Source organism: Sebastes fasciatus, chromosome 12 (genome assembly GCF_043250625.1).
Source record: "Sebastes fasciatus isolate fSebFas1 chromosome 12, fSebFas1.pri, whole genome shotgun sequence".
Taxonomy (NCBI): Eukaryota; Metazoa; Chordata; class Actinopteri; order Perciformes; family Sebastidae; genus Sebastes; species Sebastes fasciatus.
Window position 1 is genome coordinate 11814301 of NC_133806.1, and position 17187 is coordinate 11831487.

Here is a 17187-nt window from a genome sequence, read left to right on the forward strand (position 1 = left end):
ATTGTTTTTAAAGTTCAAACTCCAGTGTTTGATTGAGTTCAGAGTTATACTGACATCTAGAGGTCATTTTATAGAACACAAGGACACCTCACCATGCTGCCTTCAGGTACTGCCGGGAATTATGACACACTAGATGTCTAAATGTTGTGATGTCCAGTTTAATATGCAGAGAGCTGGGAAGATGCGGTTTGAATGCATTTTATTTATTTTTATTTTGTTATTTTTGTTATTTATTTTGTATTATCATTATTATAATTATTATAATTATTATTATTATTATTATTATTATTATTATTATTATTATAGTTATTGTTGTTGTTATTGTTATTATTATTATTATCATTTTAATTTGTTGATTTATTAATTTCATTTTAATTTATTTGTTTATTTATTTATTTCATTTTAATTTAACTTTCTATTATTATTTTTATTAATTTTGTTATTTGTATTTATTTATTTATTTATTATCATTGTTATATAGAGTTTCTCTGATTAAGATATTTTTCTTGTGTCTATTTTTAAAGTAAAATATCCCTTTTAATTTTATTTATTACTGCGGATTTGAACAAAATGAAGGATCTTAGCTTCAATCACATAAAGGAAAAAAAATGTGAGTTTAATAAAAACAGTAGTAGATAGGCTACTGGATGAATTAACAGGAGACAGTCATCTTTGCAGTCCATTGGCTCCTTGCTCCTTGGCTGCAGTCCAGCAGTGAGATGTTGGCTTCTGGCCAATAACAATGTGAGGCAGCACTTTGGAGGCACTGACTCCTCCATCTGGTTTACTGATACTTCATTACATTGTTTTCTTTGTTGTCTACTGAACAGTTTGTTGAGGTATAAAATGTTTATCATGATGCAAACGGCGTTTTAACTTGTGTTGTTTAATGTAAAGTTAAATCTAAAGTAACTGAAATTTCCAGTTCAACAAACTTCATCCTCCTATTCGAGCACATAAAGTATATTACCTCATTTTATAATAAGGTGGTGTAAATATTCAGCCTTTACAGTGTGAAATACAATATTAAAAGAGTTGGAATAGCTAAAATATCTATTACTGGCAATATTAAAAAGGGCAGTAAAACATTTTGTGCCAGTTTAAAGCAGATGTGGTGTATTTAAAGCTCATTATACTCATTATTTTGTAATCTCTCCAACTGCACCAGCAATAAATAGACATAGCAATTTCTTTCTTTCGTACTTAGCCTACTTTATTGTGTAAATTGCTTAAAATCCTATAATCTTAATACTTCAGGTTATCCCATTAGAAATCATTTTAAGGAAGTAGTAAAATATGGAGATGCTCTACGTTTACAGATAAAAAAAACATGCCATAATAAACTAGATTAGGAATATTATCATATAATTTTGCAGATTAAAAAGTACCACAGAAAAACCTCTCGTCATTTTACATTTCAACATCCCATAATATAATATAATTTTCCAATCCAATTAAAAAAAAAAAAAAAAAAAAAAATGATGTGTAAATTTAACAAGGAAAAACAAATGAATACCTCATATATTCATTATATTCATTATATTTCGTTAAATTCATTGAAATCTATTTGGTGTGTTATTCGGATTTATAGCAAAACAACATTTCCTCCTTGTTTTATCTTGCAGGTCTGGAGTTGTTTCAGTAAATCTTTACATAATAATATAATATAGCTCCTCTCTGACCAAGAAGCCTGTTTATAAGCATATTTAGTTCCTTGAAAACACCAATTTACCATCTTAACGCATTGGTATATGGTGCACAGCTTTCTCTGATTTGTGCGGTTATCATTTATAGAAATTGGGATATTTAATGCTGTAGATTATGTAATGTTTAGGTTGCAGGTCCACAAGGGGTCGTTGTGGTAGTTGTGATGAAATCGACAGGTCACCTCTGAAACATCCTTCAGGCATGTATTATATATTATATATATATTATATATAATATATATATTTATACACACACACACAGAGGTGGAGATGAGCTTCCATTCATCAAAAAATATTGAATAGTTAATGTTCAGGTTAATCTCCAAATAAATAAATAAAATTAATTAAATTGTATCCTCCCTCATACAGGTTGACAATTAAGCTTTTAATTCTAACATACTTAAAATAAAAATGTAAAATAAATGTTCCTTCTGATGTTTGTTGGTATAATCAGAACGAATTAATTTTTCAAAAAAATACTTTTATTCTTTCTATATTTATTTTAGCTTTTTCTTTTATTGTAGTTCTTTAATGTGAGTTATTATTTCGTTTTGATTCATCATTTAAAAACAATTAATTTCGTTATATTTTGTTTGTTTGCAATCTTGGACTTAGCTTTGTTAAAACTAAAAAGATCACTTTCCTCTTGTCTTTGATTCATCCATCACTCCACAAGGACACGAGTCAACATCTTAACATGATGTGATCAATCACTATTATTGATCCATGAATTCGTTTGACCAGCTTGGCTTGTTTACGTGCTGCCACTTTGCATTGTGGGCTTTTTTAAAAAAAAAATCTACTCTGCATCCTTTTTTGTTTAATTCAAATCCGCTTTCGTTTCCTTCTTTATTTTAACCTCTCCTCCTCTGTGTTTCAGTCAGTGTAGCTGCTTCACCTCTGCTGCATCATGGGAAGAAAACACTTCCCCCCTCCACGTTTTCCATCTGGATTAACATTACAAACCTTTCTGTGGCATGTTGGGACAGCAGCTCACCAACTCACTGATCTCAACCAAACCAATGCACGACGAGACCAAATACTAAAGAAATACAGTAAACGAAATCATGTTTTATGAAAATATACACTTGATTCTTAATTAAAAAAACTGGATGTTTTAATAACAAGCTTCCGACTTCCTACTCCACCTTGTGCATGTAGCCTGTGCATGCATTTAGATCACATTTTAAAGGAGGTATTTTATTTTATTTGTATTTAACCTTTATTTATCCAGGTAGTACTCATTTAGATTAAGAATCGATTTTGCAAGAGAGACCTGGCCAAGACAGCAGCATTTAAACATACAATAAAGTTTCAGACACCACAACATAAAACAAATGCAAAATAAATAAAAAAAAAAAAAAGATATTTAATTCTGCCTATTTTAGTGTCATATAAAAACCCCTTTTTGGATATAGGGTAGTGGTTATTTGAGAAATATTTAAAATAGAAGCAGGTTTTATACAGAAATATACCTAGTCCTGAAAAAAAACACCTCTATTAAACCAAAACTGGATGTTTTAAAAACACACTTCCTACTCCACCTTGTGCATATAGCCTATTGCATGCATTTAGATCACATTTTAAAGGAGGTAAAACAAAAATGTTATTTAATTCTGCCTATTTTAGTGTCATATAAAACTCATTTTCTTTTTTTCTAATATGTTTATTGGGTTTTCTTATTTTCACAAACACAATAATAAGAATAAGAATAATAAAAAAACAAAAAAAAAACAAACAAACACTGGTACAGCTCAGATCAAAAACTCCAAAAAAAACTTTTTGGATATAGGGTAGTGGTTATTTGAGAAATATTTAAAATAAAAGCAGGTTTGACAGGTTGTATACAGGAATATACCTAGTCCTGAAAATTAAATACTACAATTGGACATATTTGTGAAAATAAAAAAATACTGTAAATGATTTAAGTCACTGAACTTAACCCTAGAAATAAGGTGATTGGTCACTTCCCACATTTGGGGAATAAAAAAACACCTCTATTAAACCAAAACTGGATGTTTTAAAAACAGACTTCCTACTTTACCTAGCCTGTGCATGCATTTAGATCCCATTTTAAAGGAGGTAAAACAAAATGTTATTTAATTCTGACTGTTTTAGTGTCATATAGATTCAAGATTCAAGATTCAAGATGTTTATTGTCATGCTGGTTATACAAGTACAATTGTGTGAAATGCTTTTTGCTGGGAAGCTCCATTAAAAATAATAAGTTATATTACAATTATAAAAGGAAATATTTTGTACAAGGTATATTAAGAACATATACATATCAGGAAGTATGAATGTACATATAGAAGAAATACTATAAAACCCCTTTTTGGATACAGGGTAGTGGTTATTTGAGAAATATTTGAATAAAAGCAGGAATATACCTAGTCCTGAAAATTAAATACTACAAATGGACATATTTGTAAAAAAAAAAAATTAAAAAAAATACTGTGATTGTAAAATGATTTAAGTCACTGAACTTACCCTAAAAATAAGAATATCATGGTGATTTTTTTCCTAAGAGATGATTGGTCACTTCCCACATTTGGGCCCTTCTATCTACACAATATGCAATCTATATCCTTGGGGACTATAATTGTGAATCACGTGGACGTGACCGAGAGTGTGTGTGTGGTGTGGGGGGTTTGTTGGATGAGAAATGGTCATTTTGTATTGACCAACAGAGCTGACCACTGCAGGACAGACACAGAGAGAGAGAGAGAGGGAGAGAGAGGAAAGAAAAGGAAAGAAAGACACTACTGGGAGTGAACTGGCCCACAAACATGGCAGAAGGTATGTTGGGAGCTTTTTTTTTGTGGGGGGGAGTTATCTTCTTCTTCTCTTCTTTGCATTGTTTTAAAGGTTTTTATTCTAAGGGGGGTTTCAGTAAAGATCCAGCCTGGTGACCCCCCACCCCCCATCCCTCCACCTCCAGCCCTCATTGTTTAGTGGGAATAAGGTTGCCAGCCCCCTTTTGTTTACCTCCCTCTCCCGCTTTCCCTCTCCATGAGCAGTTTCTGCCTTTCACCGCATTTTGCATGAAAGTGGCGATCTAGGAGGATTACCCAGTTTGAGGGCTAAAAAAAACAAAAAAACAAAAAGGATATACCGTATAGCTTTGGGTGCTTATTTTGACTCATAAGGCAGAACTGAAGACATGGGTTCCGTTTCTCACCAAGAATTCCCAGGTTGAGTAACAAAAAAATAATTGTGTATGAGTTAATTAAGTTTGCTGCTGATGCGACTGTTTCTCTGATGATTGCTGTGCGGAGCATTTAAAGGCATTGTTCACACACACACACACACACACACGTGATGATCAATGCATTAAATGCTCCTGCAAACACTTATTTTGCACTAAACTCGTGGTTTATTCTTTGAGAAAAAAAAGGTCGTGTTTTGCTCAGGTGCTTTTTTAATGAAATAATCGAAATTAAGCCAAAATTACTCATTTTCATCGATTCATATTGATTGATTGATGATGCAGGAAAGCGACAGAAAGGAGACAAGTTTGTTGATTTTTTTGCATACTTTTCAAACAGCATTTACAACAGTAGCCCACATAAACTTATTTATTTATTTTTTATCTTTTTTTCTAATTATGCACTTTTTGTGTTGCAGGAGTGTGTAAGACCGAGGAGGATGAGGGACCGAGCACCGAGGAGGATTGCCAGTCTTTCCTCGGAGTCGGTGTGTGTAAATGGTTCAACGTCCGCATGGGCTTCGGGTTCCTGTCCATGACCGACCGGGAGGGAGTGCCACTGGACGAACCGGTTGATGTGTTTGTCCATCAGGTAGGATGACTAATGCTGTTACTATCTGGAAGTGCATAGGACAGAAACAAGCACTACATCTCAAAAACACTGCAAAAAAAAATTTCTAAGGCTGTAAATCTACTTTTTCCTAAATTAAGTGATTTGTTTTGCCTGCAGAAGTGAGATCATCCCACCTGTTTCCAATACAGTTCATTTTTTGTGTCTTTGAAACTAGTCATTAGTTTTGAAATAAAACCATACCCGAATAAAACCCCTGCTATAAAGTGTATTGAAAACATCAAAATGAACACTCCCCTAGTAGCAGGAGTTTTGATATGTTTGATTAAAGTTAAAATAACATGTTTTACTGGGCTAGATTGGTGGTTCTTATGTTTTTTTGCAGTGTGGTGGGTAGTGGGTGTTTCTCCCTCAGGGGAACACGTGTTGCAGCCAGGGGAGAGCTGCTGGCCTCCCTCGTGGTTTTTTTTTTTTTTTTTTTTTTTTAACAAAAGAGGGACACTGATATAATGTGATGGAGAAGAAATAAAAAGTGTGGTTACACTTAAATAGGCTGCCATCAATGCTTATAGGGTGAATATAGATCCCAGTGAAGTGCTGTGTGAGCTGCATGGAAACAGGATTCTTTTTAAAGAAGGAGGAGGAAACGTGTAATTGATCCTCTTCAGTCGATATTTGTTCACTTTGTTTGGGCATATATAGTTTTACAGTTGGTGCTGTTCTGGTCAAACAAGAAGTTTTTCATTCTTCACTTGAGGTTTTTATTGTTTCTTACTCAGTCTGAAGAGATAAAACTTAATTTTAGGTTTAACCAAAACCTTCATTCACCTTCTTCCATATAGCCTACAACACTGGTGAAGTGGGAGGTAGAGAGGTGGGGGGTGCGTTTCCCTCCTACTTCTCATGTGAGTGAGTGCCTCCATTGCTGTCTGATAAGATAAAGGCTTAGCATGTGAATGGGAGGAGTCCCCATAGCTGCTCATTCACCTCAAGGTTCCTGTCATAAAGTGATTAAAGGCTCTTTGCTGTCTGCTCAACCCCCTCTCTGTGTGTGTGAGAGTGTGTGTGTGGCATTGTGTGAGCTTTAAAGAGGAAAGGAGATCTCAGGGGTTTTTGTTTTAGGTACATTTCCTTGTCCATACCATGCCACAACTCTCCAAGGCCTCATGTTGTGGAGTCATTCTAAAGATTTAACTTTATTTGCTATAGATGATTTTGAAATTGGTCTATCATTTACATTTTATTCTCATAAGCTTGCATGTTCCTCGCTTGGTTAAAGTCTGTTTTCTGGCTCTTGCAGTTTTTTTTTTTTTAGTTGTCTGCTTTCTGCTCATGATGATGCATATAGAGAGATTTCATTGTCCTGTGCAGCCGTTGTAACTGAAATATTGTTTGACTATACACAGGAAGTTGCTGCCTGATTAATCATAATGCGAACCCAAAACACAAGTTCAACCGGGGATAGAAACTTACAGTTTGGTGCTCCAGTAATTACAGAGATTTACAAGGAAATATAGATGAAGGGGTGGTTTTACTAGAAGTATAGAGTATCTTGTATCTCTGTCATGAAAACCAGTTGATTACGGCTCCAGATACTTTAAAGGAAGCTCAAATTGAGAGAGAAAAGTTTTAATGCTCACTGCTTTACTGAAGCAATAACCTCACACGTGCTCTCAATTTATCCACAAGAAATGCGTAACCAATGACTTACTTCCCTCTCTGTCACTAGAAAAGGTAGAGACACGCGTGTCCATGATGGATGTAGAGGGGTTATGGCAACGTAAAGGGCCTCAGTCCTAAAATTAGTAGCCGCGTGTCAAGGAAAATTAACTCCCGGGGTCCACTGGCCTTTGTGCAGGTGGACAATAGAGCCATGCATCCGAATGAAGCACCCCTCGGCCGTGACCGAGCCCCTCTTTGTCTCAGCAGCAGTCCTGCTATTGTCCCTCGCTGCTCTGATGTCTTTCTCTGCCTCGCTCGGCTTCCAGACCCATTCTGGACAGAGTTTACAGTACTGATAACGCCTCAACATCACATCCTTGAAGTTAAAGCCCCCACCCTGATGTGTACCTGTATGTGTGGATAACCTGATGTGGGCATGTGGCTGCTGAGGGTCCGTTATGGGGGGTGGGGAAGGTCACACATGGGAGAGGAAGTGGGTTAACGGTCACCAGGACAGAGAGGCCTGATGGGATTGGGGCTCCGCGGACGTCCACGTTGCCACTCAAATGTCACGGCTCACCAATTGTGTTGCTCGGGGACTCTGCAGCAGATGCTCAACCGTAGAGGCGTCAGGATTAGAGAAGAAGCTTTTGTTTGTTTTTGTTGTTTTCATCGCGTAGGGCGTTGCTAGAACTATTACTCGTATCCTTTAATTGATGAACCGTCCTGTTGGATTTAGTTTAAAGCAAACCACAGACTGCTTTGAGAAGCTCGGTTTGATCCCCGGTGGTTTTGGCAAACGCAGACCGTCATTCATAATGTGACTTTACTCCAAAAATGACATAAAGAAAATAGGATTAATGTCTATCAAAACAAACCTGCTACATCATGGATCTTTCTTCTTATGTCAACAGTCTGCTATAGTTGTGACAAGTTAATCTCACTAGGGAATTTTAGAGAGGGGTTTCCCATGTTGTGTTAGCCCAATCTCTGGGTTTTACCCCCCAAACCGCTCCACACCTTTTCTTCCCTTCCTTTCATCGCTCTTCTCTTTTCTTTGGAATCGGAAATGTTTCTGGCAAGACGAGTAGAAAAACTTCCTTAAAGGTCACTTCAGGTGAACATTGTTTTGGTGAATTTATAGCTAAGCAGGAGGTTAAGTTAGTATTTACTCTCAGCATAATCATTTCCATTGTTGATTAATTAAGCTTAACACACCTCTCCAATGTTCATCAGACATGCTACAAAATTAAACCACCATGTTTCTTTCACAAAAAAAGATGTCACGCATTCGAGCACTGATATCAAAGGCAGATATCAATCATTTGTGCTTTCCCTCAACTTTTATCTTCCACGTCTTTCTGCCAAACAACTATCCAAGGAATGTCACCCTGACCCCCATCCTCCCAGAGAAGCCACGCTGCCTTCTCACCCCACCCCCAACCACCGTAGTGCTAACCCCTGCATCCTGCGGTTTAGGGTTAGTGGTGGTCAGTGTGTTAGTGGAGCTTTGTGATGTGGGTGGGGGCAGCAGTGTGGAATGCTGTTCCTCCGGAGGGGGGGATGGGTTGAAGGTTATCCTCGTCAGGTTTACCACTCAAACACAGCAAAAAGAGACAAAGACAACTGTGCCTTTTCTTAAGCAGGGTTGTGTGTTGACAAACTGATGAGTAAAGTGGGAACAGCAAGCTTTGTAGTGCTTGTTTGTTTATCAGGTGAGACATAATGATCACCTTAAAATACCTGATAAGTCCTATCGGGCTCTGATGGTATCACACAGCGAGGAATGGGTGGGGGTTGTACTCAAGGGTCAAAGTATCTACAGGCTCAATGTGGAGCTGATTTGGTCTCTGGTCGTGTAATAAAGCAGGTTATGAAAAATCTATTGATTGCTATATATAAATATATATCCCACTAAGAACTTTGACTCTTCCTCATCTATTGGGGCTTGACAAACATCATAAGTCACCATAAAAACTGGAGTTCCACAAACACCAGACAATAATTTTGATACTGAATCCTCTTCCTGTGTTACCTTTTTCAGAGCAAGTTGCACATGGAGGGCTTCCGCAGCCTGAAGGAAGGCGAGGCGGTCGAGTTTGCCTTCAAGAAGTCATCAAAGGGCCTGGAGTCGCAGAGAGTTACCGGGCCATGCGGCTGCCACTGCGTGGGCAGCGAAAGGAGACCCAAAGGCAAGAAGGTCCAGAAGAGACGCTCAAAGGGAGATAGGTAAGCAGGGAAGATCTGGGAAAAGAGCAGGAAAGACATTTAATGAATGCTAGAAGGGCAGTTTTTTTTTTTTTTAAATCTGTAAAGAACCACTTTTATCTAAAACTAAAATGGTTTTCATTGGACGGAGGGACCTTTTAGAGGCTTTATTTCTCAGGAGTCCACAAACAGTTATTGTTGTGTCCAGTTTGGATCAGATATACAATGGTGTTTTAGTTTCTACCCCATTCTCCTTCCTCTTCCTCGACCCCAACCCCCCACCTCCAGCCCTAGCAAGGGTCACTCCAGCAGGCTTGACGTGTGACCTGGATCAATAACTGTTTAAATCTGCTGGCCCCGAGTGAATTCACACCCATTGACTCTCTCTCTTTCTCTCTCTCTCTCTCTAAAACCTTCCTAAACCACCAATGTGATTTGGAATGACAAAACCAATCTCATAACCACAAAAATCATAATTTGAGTTTGTTGGTTATAGAATGATACATTTTACCAACTCTATGTGATGGTCATTCCTTATTACTGCAAAAGAAGTAATTTTTATAATTTTTGTTTGATCTGAACCTTTACAGGATCTGTGAAAAAGTAGAGTTCAGGTCCCGTGAAAGTTACAAAAAAGCCCCAAAAACGTAATGATTAAACTACAGATCTATCTTTACATTTCTTCTGAAGATTTTCATGCAAAGGCAACAGTGTCCCTCCAAGTGAAAGAAAAGGAGAGCCAAGGGGGCCTTGATTTTTGGGTCATTCTTTGAATATCAATATAGCGCAGGGTTAGAGGTGTATCAACTTCACCCCCCTGTCAGTTGTGATTAGAGCCAGAGAGTAGTCAGTGTGAGAACAGGGATCATTACCGCCTCAAAGAGTCCTGGGAGGCCCGCTGTGGCTCAATAACTCTCCCTAGATCACACTGATCCATGGATAAGATATCGTTCCCCTCTAGCGTATTTCATTATGCAGCTGGATGGTGTTTCATTGGTTCATATATGATTGATTGATCATAACCAATAGTCAGATATCACTGGGACGGGAGTGAGGAGTATACGTTCCAGTTCTTAGCTCGTGTTTTGCCACCAGCTGTTTTTTCCGTCTTCCTTTTTATAGACCACCTTTGTGAGTGTGTGTGTGTATATGTATGACTGAGGGTGGGGAAAAAAAGCTCCTGTCCATTTAATTGATAACAGATGTAAGAGCCCGGGCAAGGGGGTGAAAGGTCACCGTTGTCATGGCAACAGTGTATGAGTAAATGCAAGAGGGCTGGGATGGGATTGGGGGTTAGAGAACTGAGGAGAGGGCGGGGAGGGCAAGGTTCAGAGGTCATTACTGCAGCTTTTTTAGACAAAGGGACCACTTCCCCTTCCCTCCACTTTCCTCCTGATGGATGCTGATGTAGGAAGATCCTGCAACGTGGCGGTATAGACCTTGACACCACCCCAAACGGCCAAAACTGACCCCTCGGCAGGCGTGCTGTTCAAACGTCATCTGCCGTTACAATGGTGGCAGGGGGTCCGCGGTGCCACAGAGCGACCGCCCCACGCCCACCACCCATCTGTCTCCCGCCCCTGCACGCGTGGCCATTCTATAGATTAGGTTGGAACAGAGGTGGCCGATGGCGCCCACGATGGCTCCCGCTGACCCCTCATGGTGTTCATTTCTAAAGTTCAATGCCGATGAAACGGGTGTCTTACTTTGATACAATGGAGTCCAACGGGAAGCTTTTGGCAGTGACAAACTGACAAATAGGACAAGCTGTTCACGATACCTTTAGATAATGAGTCATGGTAACCACACCAGGTCTATGGAAAAATAGTACTCCACTTCAATAGTACAACCTTCCAGAAACTTGCCCAAAGGTTGGTTGTATTTTTTTGACCATCTAAGCAACTATGACATGTTTTTAGATGTGTTACCTCGTGTGCTCCTCCACAGAGCAATGTGGTGTGACCTGGAATGCCCTTTTTAAGATTTATGACCAAACTCAAGTCATTCCAGGTGAAGTGTTGCCATCTAGTGGAAAAAAGGTGCAACTTAAAGTCTCCCTCCACTCAAAAAATGTGCTTCATACAGATGTTTTACCGTCACTGTGCAGAGTTTCACACTAGAAGCCCATTTACACATCTGCTGAAGGAGATGTGGTTAATCTTTAATCTGAGATTTGTGACATCACAACTAGTTTGTTATATTTTCTCGATTAATCGATTAGTCGTTTGGTCTATAAAACGTCAGAAAATTGTGAAAAAGTTTCCTAAAGCCCAAGATGACGTCCTCAAATGTCTCAAAAGCTTGTGTTAACCACAGACCATATTTCAGGCATCTAACTAACAACCTATTCAAAAAAAAACATTGACTTTCCAAGACGAGGGAACCGGGAGTGCTAAAATGCAAACTCATTTCCGAGTTTTAGGCAAGGCCTATTGAAAGAGGCTGGGACATGGGTCAAGGGTAAGGGGTGCGCAGTGTAACTGGAGCTGCGGCCATACGTTGCAATTGGCTCAATTTCAGCGAGTGCAGATCAGATTGTACTGCGCATGTGTTGTACCCCAAAGATATGACGCGTTGATGATGTGTGACATCTCCTTTTTTCGCCCTCCCTGGTTTTAGGACTCCTGCACCACTCTATTACATGTTATAGACAACGTCATTGTTGTGTTCAGAGCTTTTTTGTTGCCCCAATGTGGCCAAACAATCATTTATTGCATGTTCAAGCACACATTACATGTGACTAAAATGCTCTCTGCTCTCGTAGGTGCTACAACTGCGGAGGCCTGGACCACCACGCCAAAGAGTGCAAGTTACCACCCCAGCCCAAAAAGTGCCATTTCTGCCAGAGCATCGACCACATGGTTGCCAACTGCCCAATCAAAGCACAACAGTCCTCACCGGGCTCTCAGGGAAAACCGTCCCCCTCGAAAGGAGACGAGGAGGAGGAGCACAGCCCTTCGGCACCGCCTCCCGAGGCCTCTGATTAAGCGAGAAATTGGGCAACACTGACGCCGGGGGAAGCACAGAGGCCAATCAAACTGCTTTGATGGAGAGACGGGACACACGGATCCCCTTCCACCTGTCGAAGCTGCTTTTGGAACTACCTCAGGTTAAGAAAAATGCTGATGAAGAATGTTGCTGAATTTTTTTTTTTTTGTTTGTTTGTTTTCAGTTGGTGTAACACACACTCAGGAATACTGCTGTATTATTGCACTCAGGACGCTTTCTAAATGTTTGAATCACTGCTGTGGCTTGAGGGCTTTGAGATTGTAGTGAGCAATGCCATATAACGGATTATCTTGATGATGAGTTTATGTAGAATCTGTTTTCTTTTATGTGATACTGTGCCTCTGTGGTGGGCATTATACCTCTTCTGTTTTTGTGTAATACTCAGTTAGTGTGGAGTTACACTTTTGCTGCCTTACCATTTAGTCTCTGACTGTTACACCTCACTATCCGACAAGGCAGAGACGTGACAATTGGTACCTCTGTAATGAATGTTAGTTTGCATATCGCATGGGGGGGGGGGGGGGGGTTCGTGAAAACACATGGGACGGGTTTTAGGGTATAGCTCTAGGCAATGTATTGGCATCTGCCAATATTGCAATTGACCATCCAGTTTTCCTGGGGCCAAACGAATGTCAGACCAAAAGTGGTTTCCAGCTTTTGGTCAGAGTTATTGTTTATGTTATTTCCTTATTTTCAACCAGTGTTTTACTGGCTGTCTAAAGGTACACGGTCTACCTCATTGGTGCATGTGTGGTCTGCTACCAAAATTGTCACTCTAACCGCTGATGGTAAACCCAATATTCTCAGAATACGACTTTGGAGATTGTGATTTGAATTGGGATTAAATCAAATCCTTTTTGCACTACAGTATTTATACAGCATTGCCATTAGTTGTAATAGACCCCATTAAAGCTAGGGTTGGTAATGTTACATGTCATTACATCCTGACAGCAATCAATTAATTAAATGCTCTGACAAAAAAAAATCTGGTATCTGTGGCTGTCGCAGGACTGTAATAAACACGTCCAATCATTTTATTCGGCTGCCTGTCTACCTACGCGCACTCTGCCCGCCCCATTGTGAGTCACCGGAGACTTCCACGAGCTGCTAGCTTGACAGCTGTGAGTACTAAAAATAGCCACGTTCATTGTTTACGTTCAATATGATAATTTTGGGGGAGTGGCTTTGGAGGGCGGCCGGAAGGGACGGACTATCAGTGTTGCCGACTTGGCGACTTTCTAGCCAGATTTAGGGACTTTTGGAGCCAGTGCTGCTAGCTACTTTCATTGGAAAAGAAATTGAAACACTGGGCATGGTTTTTCGGTTGGATAGATATAAAAATCTAGTGTACGGTTTTTAGTTTCTCAACATTACCAACCCCTAGCTTTAACGAGTAACTTAACACTCCCTGAAAATCGCACCCCTTCCAATTCAGACACGGGAGAGGTGTGGGGGGAGGGTGTTTCAAACGTTTGTCGCTACATCACCTTGCATAATGCAAAATGCAACTGGATGTAGTAGGACATCCTGGTATTTTTGGCGTACTGCATTTGACAAACTAAGTACTGGGACCTACTCAATCTTTTCCTGGCATACTGAATAGTATGGTGGTATTGGAGCGCACAGGGGTGTAGTTACTCTCTTAAGTCTCAGGGATGGCAGCAAAACACTGTTTTTCAGCCGAGTGTTAAGTTACTCTTTAACCTCTGGGAACTTCTACTACGTCTACTTTCCATCAACTGTATATTCTCATTTTATTGGCTGCTGTGTGAAATACTGCTGCTTTATCAATTACCTCAACTTGGATTTGATAGAATTCCAACTAATATGATACTAAACCCAATACACCATCACTTCTTATAAGATACTTGACCTGGACTGAGTTACTGAGGGTTCCAGCTAGCTCTCCTCTTGATACTTGAATGAAATGAGGCAGAACTAGACATGATGTTGCCAGTGGGAAGGCTGGTGCTTTTGTTTTATATCCAGTGTGATCCATTTCTAGGTAGTTATTTAAGACATTGCCTCCCTATGACCCTTAGTAGGGTAATAGTTCAGGAACACCAAACCTGCACAGAGGAGCATGTAGAACTAGCTAGCTATACAGCGTTTTACTCCCGTTTTACAGGAGACGCTGACACGACTTTTACACTCAATTAATATATATGTAAAATTATTCTAAAGCCTTTTAAATAAAATCATGCTACTTATTTATTTTCATCCAAGAGTGCTGCCGCTTCTCCCTCTGCTCCTGTTGAAGCCTCTCAGCAATGAATGTTCTAGTATCTAGTATCAAAACACTGCCAAATGTCATTCAAAGCGCTATATACTGTATGACTTGAGAATATATTTGGGTAACACATTTTTAACATCAAGGTACTCATATTACATTGTGCATATGTGCTTGATAAATCACTGTCCTTAACAATAATCCAATGCAGTATATAATACAGTGTAAAAACAGTAATGTATTGCAACACTTGAGTAACTATACATACTGTACAGGTACATAGTATTATGAGGACTGATGTAAACTGTGAGTTTTTACTTTCGTTGCCTTGTATGATTTTTTTTTTTTATTCTTTATTTTTGTGCACAATGAGCCTTTCGGAAGAGAGTTCCATTGTTATTCCTATCTATCTATGCCAAAACCAATGCAATGTTACTCTGCACTAATCATGTGTAAGATGCATTAATTAAGTTTTATATTCAGTTTAATCTTTTTGAATATATGTTCCTTTTTTATATTGTATTTTTTTTTTTTTTTTTGATTTTCATATACCACATAACAGTCCACTTGACTCTTAGGCTCATCTCAGGAAATGCCAATCTGAAATCTCAGGGAATACTTCAGATTGATTGGAAGGAGTCGAGGAGTGTTTATTCAAGACAAAGATGTGAATGAAGCATAGGACAAAGCTGCCAAACTAAAATGAGTTTGGGAATGTCTTGGTGCAACAATTTCTTTTTACTTTTAAGGGGGAAAAAAACTAAGATTATGACCCAAAAAGCAATGATTACAAATGATGTGAAATTGAGATTCATATGCTTTTGACTCTTATACTTTGTCAACTTTCCACCCAGTGTGATGATGTTCTTTATATTTTCCTATTTGACATAACTTGCCATGATATGACATGATATGATATGAAGAAAATGTTCCACTATTATTGTATTTTTTTTTTTCCTCTATAATCGTTGTAGATGGGGATGTAGTAGAATATTGTTAAAGGGATTGGGGCTAGTAGTATATAATCTGGGGTTGTCTCATCTCAACACATGGCCGATACTTGGTGTTTCAGACTATCAATGCTTAAGACAAAAAGAATGTGTCAAGGATGACTTACTCAAATACTGTTTCATACGCTGCAGTTAGGTCGTGTTTATATACGTTTAATAGTAAAAAAAAAAAAAAGACTGTTTTGATAACTTCACTCAGGATATGAAATGACAGAAAGATTGTTAAAGTGCTCTGATTAGATGGAATGGTTTACTTTTCTGTGTATTTTTATGTTGAATTTACCACTCGTGACATGCCAGTATGTCCTCTAACTTGAACACTTTTCTTTCTCTCCACTTAAAAAGGGACACACATGGATGATTTTTGTTATCAATCTCTGTGATTATCATCTATCAGACTCTTAATCGGATTCCGACACCCACTATTTAGAAAAAGGTTGAATTAAAGTGTTGTTTTGTAATGTTTGCAATATTCTGCTGTACTTAGTGATGTTTTCAAAGTATCATTTGGAAACTAAAGTCCACGAAAGACATTATGATTGCAACAAAACCCGTTTGACCCCTAAGTGGTGTGTTATTGTGATTTGATTGTCGGGTGTTAGATGGGTCAGATATACCTTGAAAATCCAAGGACTTGTAAGACTTATGTGCTCAGGGCAACATTTGAAGCACACCAAAGCATTCTGTATCACAGTTTGCATTAAGTGTTGCTTTTCATGGTACATCTTGTTTGTGACCATCAGCCACTAAATGTGTGGTGTTGCGTCTTATCAGATAAATGGCTAGAGCTACTTCCCCAAAAAATGGGCATTTATTACTGATGAATGTATCAATGTTTACTGCCATGGAACTACATTTATCTTGATCCATCTTATCTTGATTTAATGGCTAGTTTGTCAATGATGAGCAGCATGTAGGCTTTTCAAAGTATTACTGTGATTAAGTTTCTATATGTAAAGATCTGCTCCATTTCCTAGTAAATATGTCAATATTCATGTGTCTTTTGCCTGCTTTTTTCCTGCTCTTACAACAGATACACTAAAAATCTTACTGAAGTAAATGTGCATATGCATTAACAGCAAGGTGTACTGGAGTACTCATGAAGAATGGCTCCTTATAAAGGAGGATACACAATCCAAATGGATTTGTGCAATACTTGGCAACCCACATGTTTTCCCTTTTAATGGTTTGATTAATCTATAAAATCTTAAGTGTTTTTTTCATATATATTAATGAAGCTGTTCATTAGAACTTGTAAACATAAAGTAGGCCTTGTTACAAACCATCACCCAGCATTTTAATGGTGTGGCAGGTCAAAGTTGAACTAATTTTAACTATTTCCTATATAGTGTTGAGAAGTTTATTCTACAAGACATAATTTAAATTCTTAAATGGTTAAATAGCTATGGTTTGAAAGTAAACTATGAAGCTTAATAATAAAAGGTAACTATAACTTTCAAATAGGTATAGTGGTGTAATAAGTACAATATTGTAGTGCTGAAACTTTAATTGATTTATTAGATCAAGCAAATCCTGCTTTTCTCTTTCAACATATCAAGATATTAATTGTAAATTGTATATCT

General features: G+C 38.4%; 1 protein-coding gene and 1 long non-coding RNA gene across 3 annotated transcripts; one reads left to right on the forward strand and one right to left on the reverse strand.

Moving 5' to 3' along the window:
- The first annotated feature begins 4404 nt into the window (after window positions 1–4404).
- On the forward strand, window positions 4405–16599 carry lin28aa (lin-28 homolog Aa). 2 transcript variants are annotated; one of them, XM_074653130.1, is made up of 4 exons: window positions 4405–4900; window positions 5334–5506; window positions 9192–9376; window positions 12120–16599. In XM_074653130.1, exons 1-4 carry the CDS (start codon window positions 4870–4872, stop codon window positions 12340–12342), a joined length of 612 nt encoding a protein of 203 aa, XP_074509231.1. In that variant the 5' UTR covers window positions 4405–4869; the 3' UTR covers window positions 12343–16599. The 2 variants fall into 2 exon arrangements, with proteins under 2 accessions (XP_074509231.1, XP_074509232.1); XM_074653131.1 differs by lacking the exon at window positions 4405–4900 and adding an exon at window positions 5080–5221.
- Window positions 5271–9385, reverse strand: LOC141778722 (uncharacterized). Its single transcript, XR_012596124.1, has 2 exons — window positions 9183–9385; window positions 5271–5531 (listed from the first exon to the last, which is right to left on the reverse strand). It is a non-coding gene; the product is annotated as an uncharacterized LOC141778722 (long non-coding RNA).
- Window positions 16600–17187: the final 588 nt, after the last annotated feature.

Coding starts and splice junctions, on each gene's coding strand:
- lin28aa (XM_074653130.1), top strand. CDS start 4,870: ATGGGTTCCGTTTCTCACCAAGAATTCCCAG. Junction 4,901..5,333: donor TTCTCACCAAGAATTCCCAG/GTTGAGTAACAA, acceptor TTTGTGTTGCAG/GAGTGTGTAAGACCGAGGAG. Junction 9,377..12,119: donor AGACGCTCAAAGGGAGATAG/GTAAGCAGGGAA, acceptor CTGCTCTCGTAG/GTGCTACAACTGCGGAGGCC.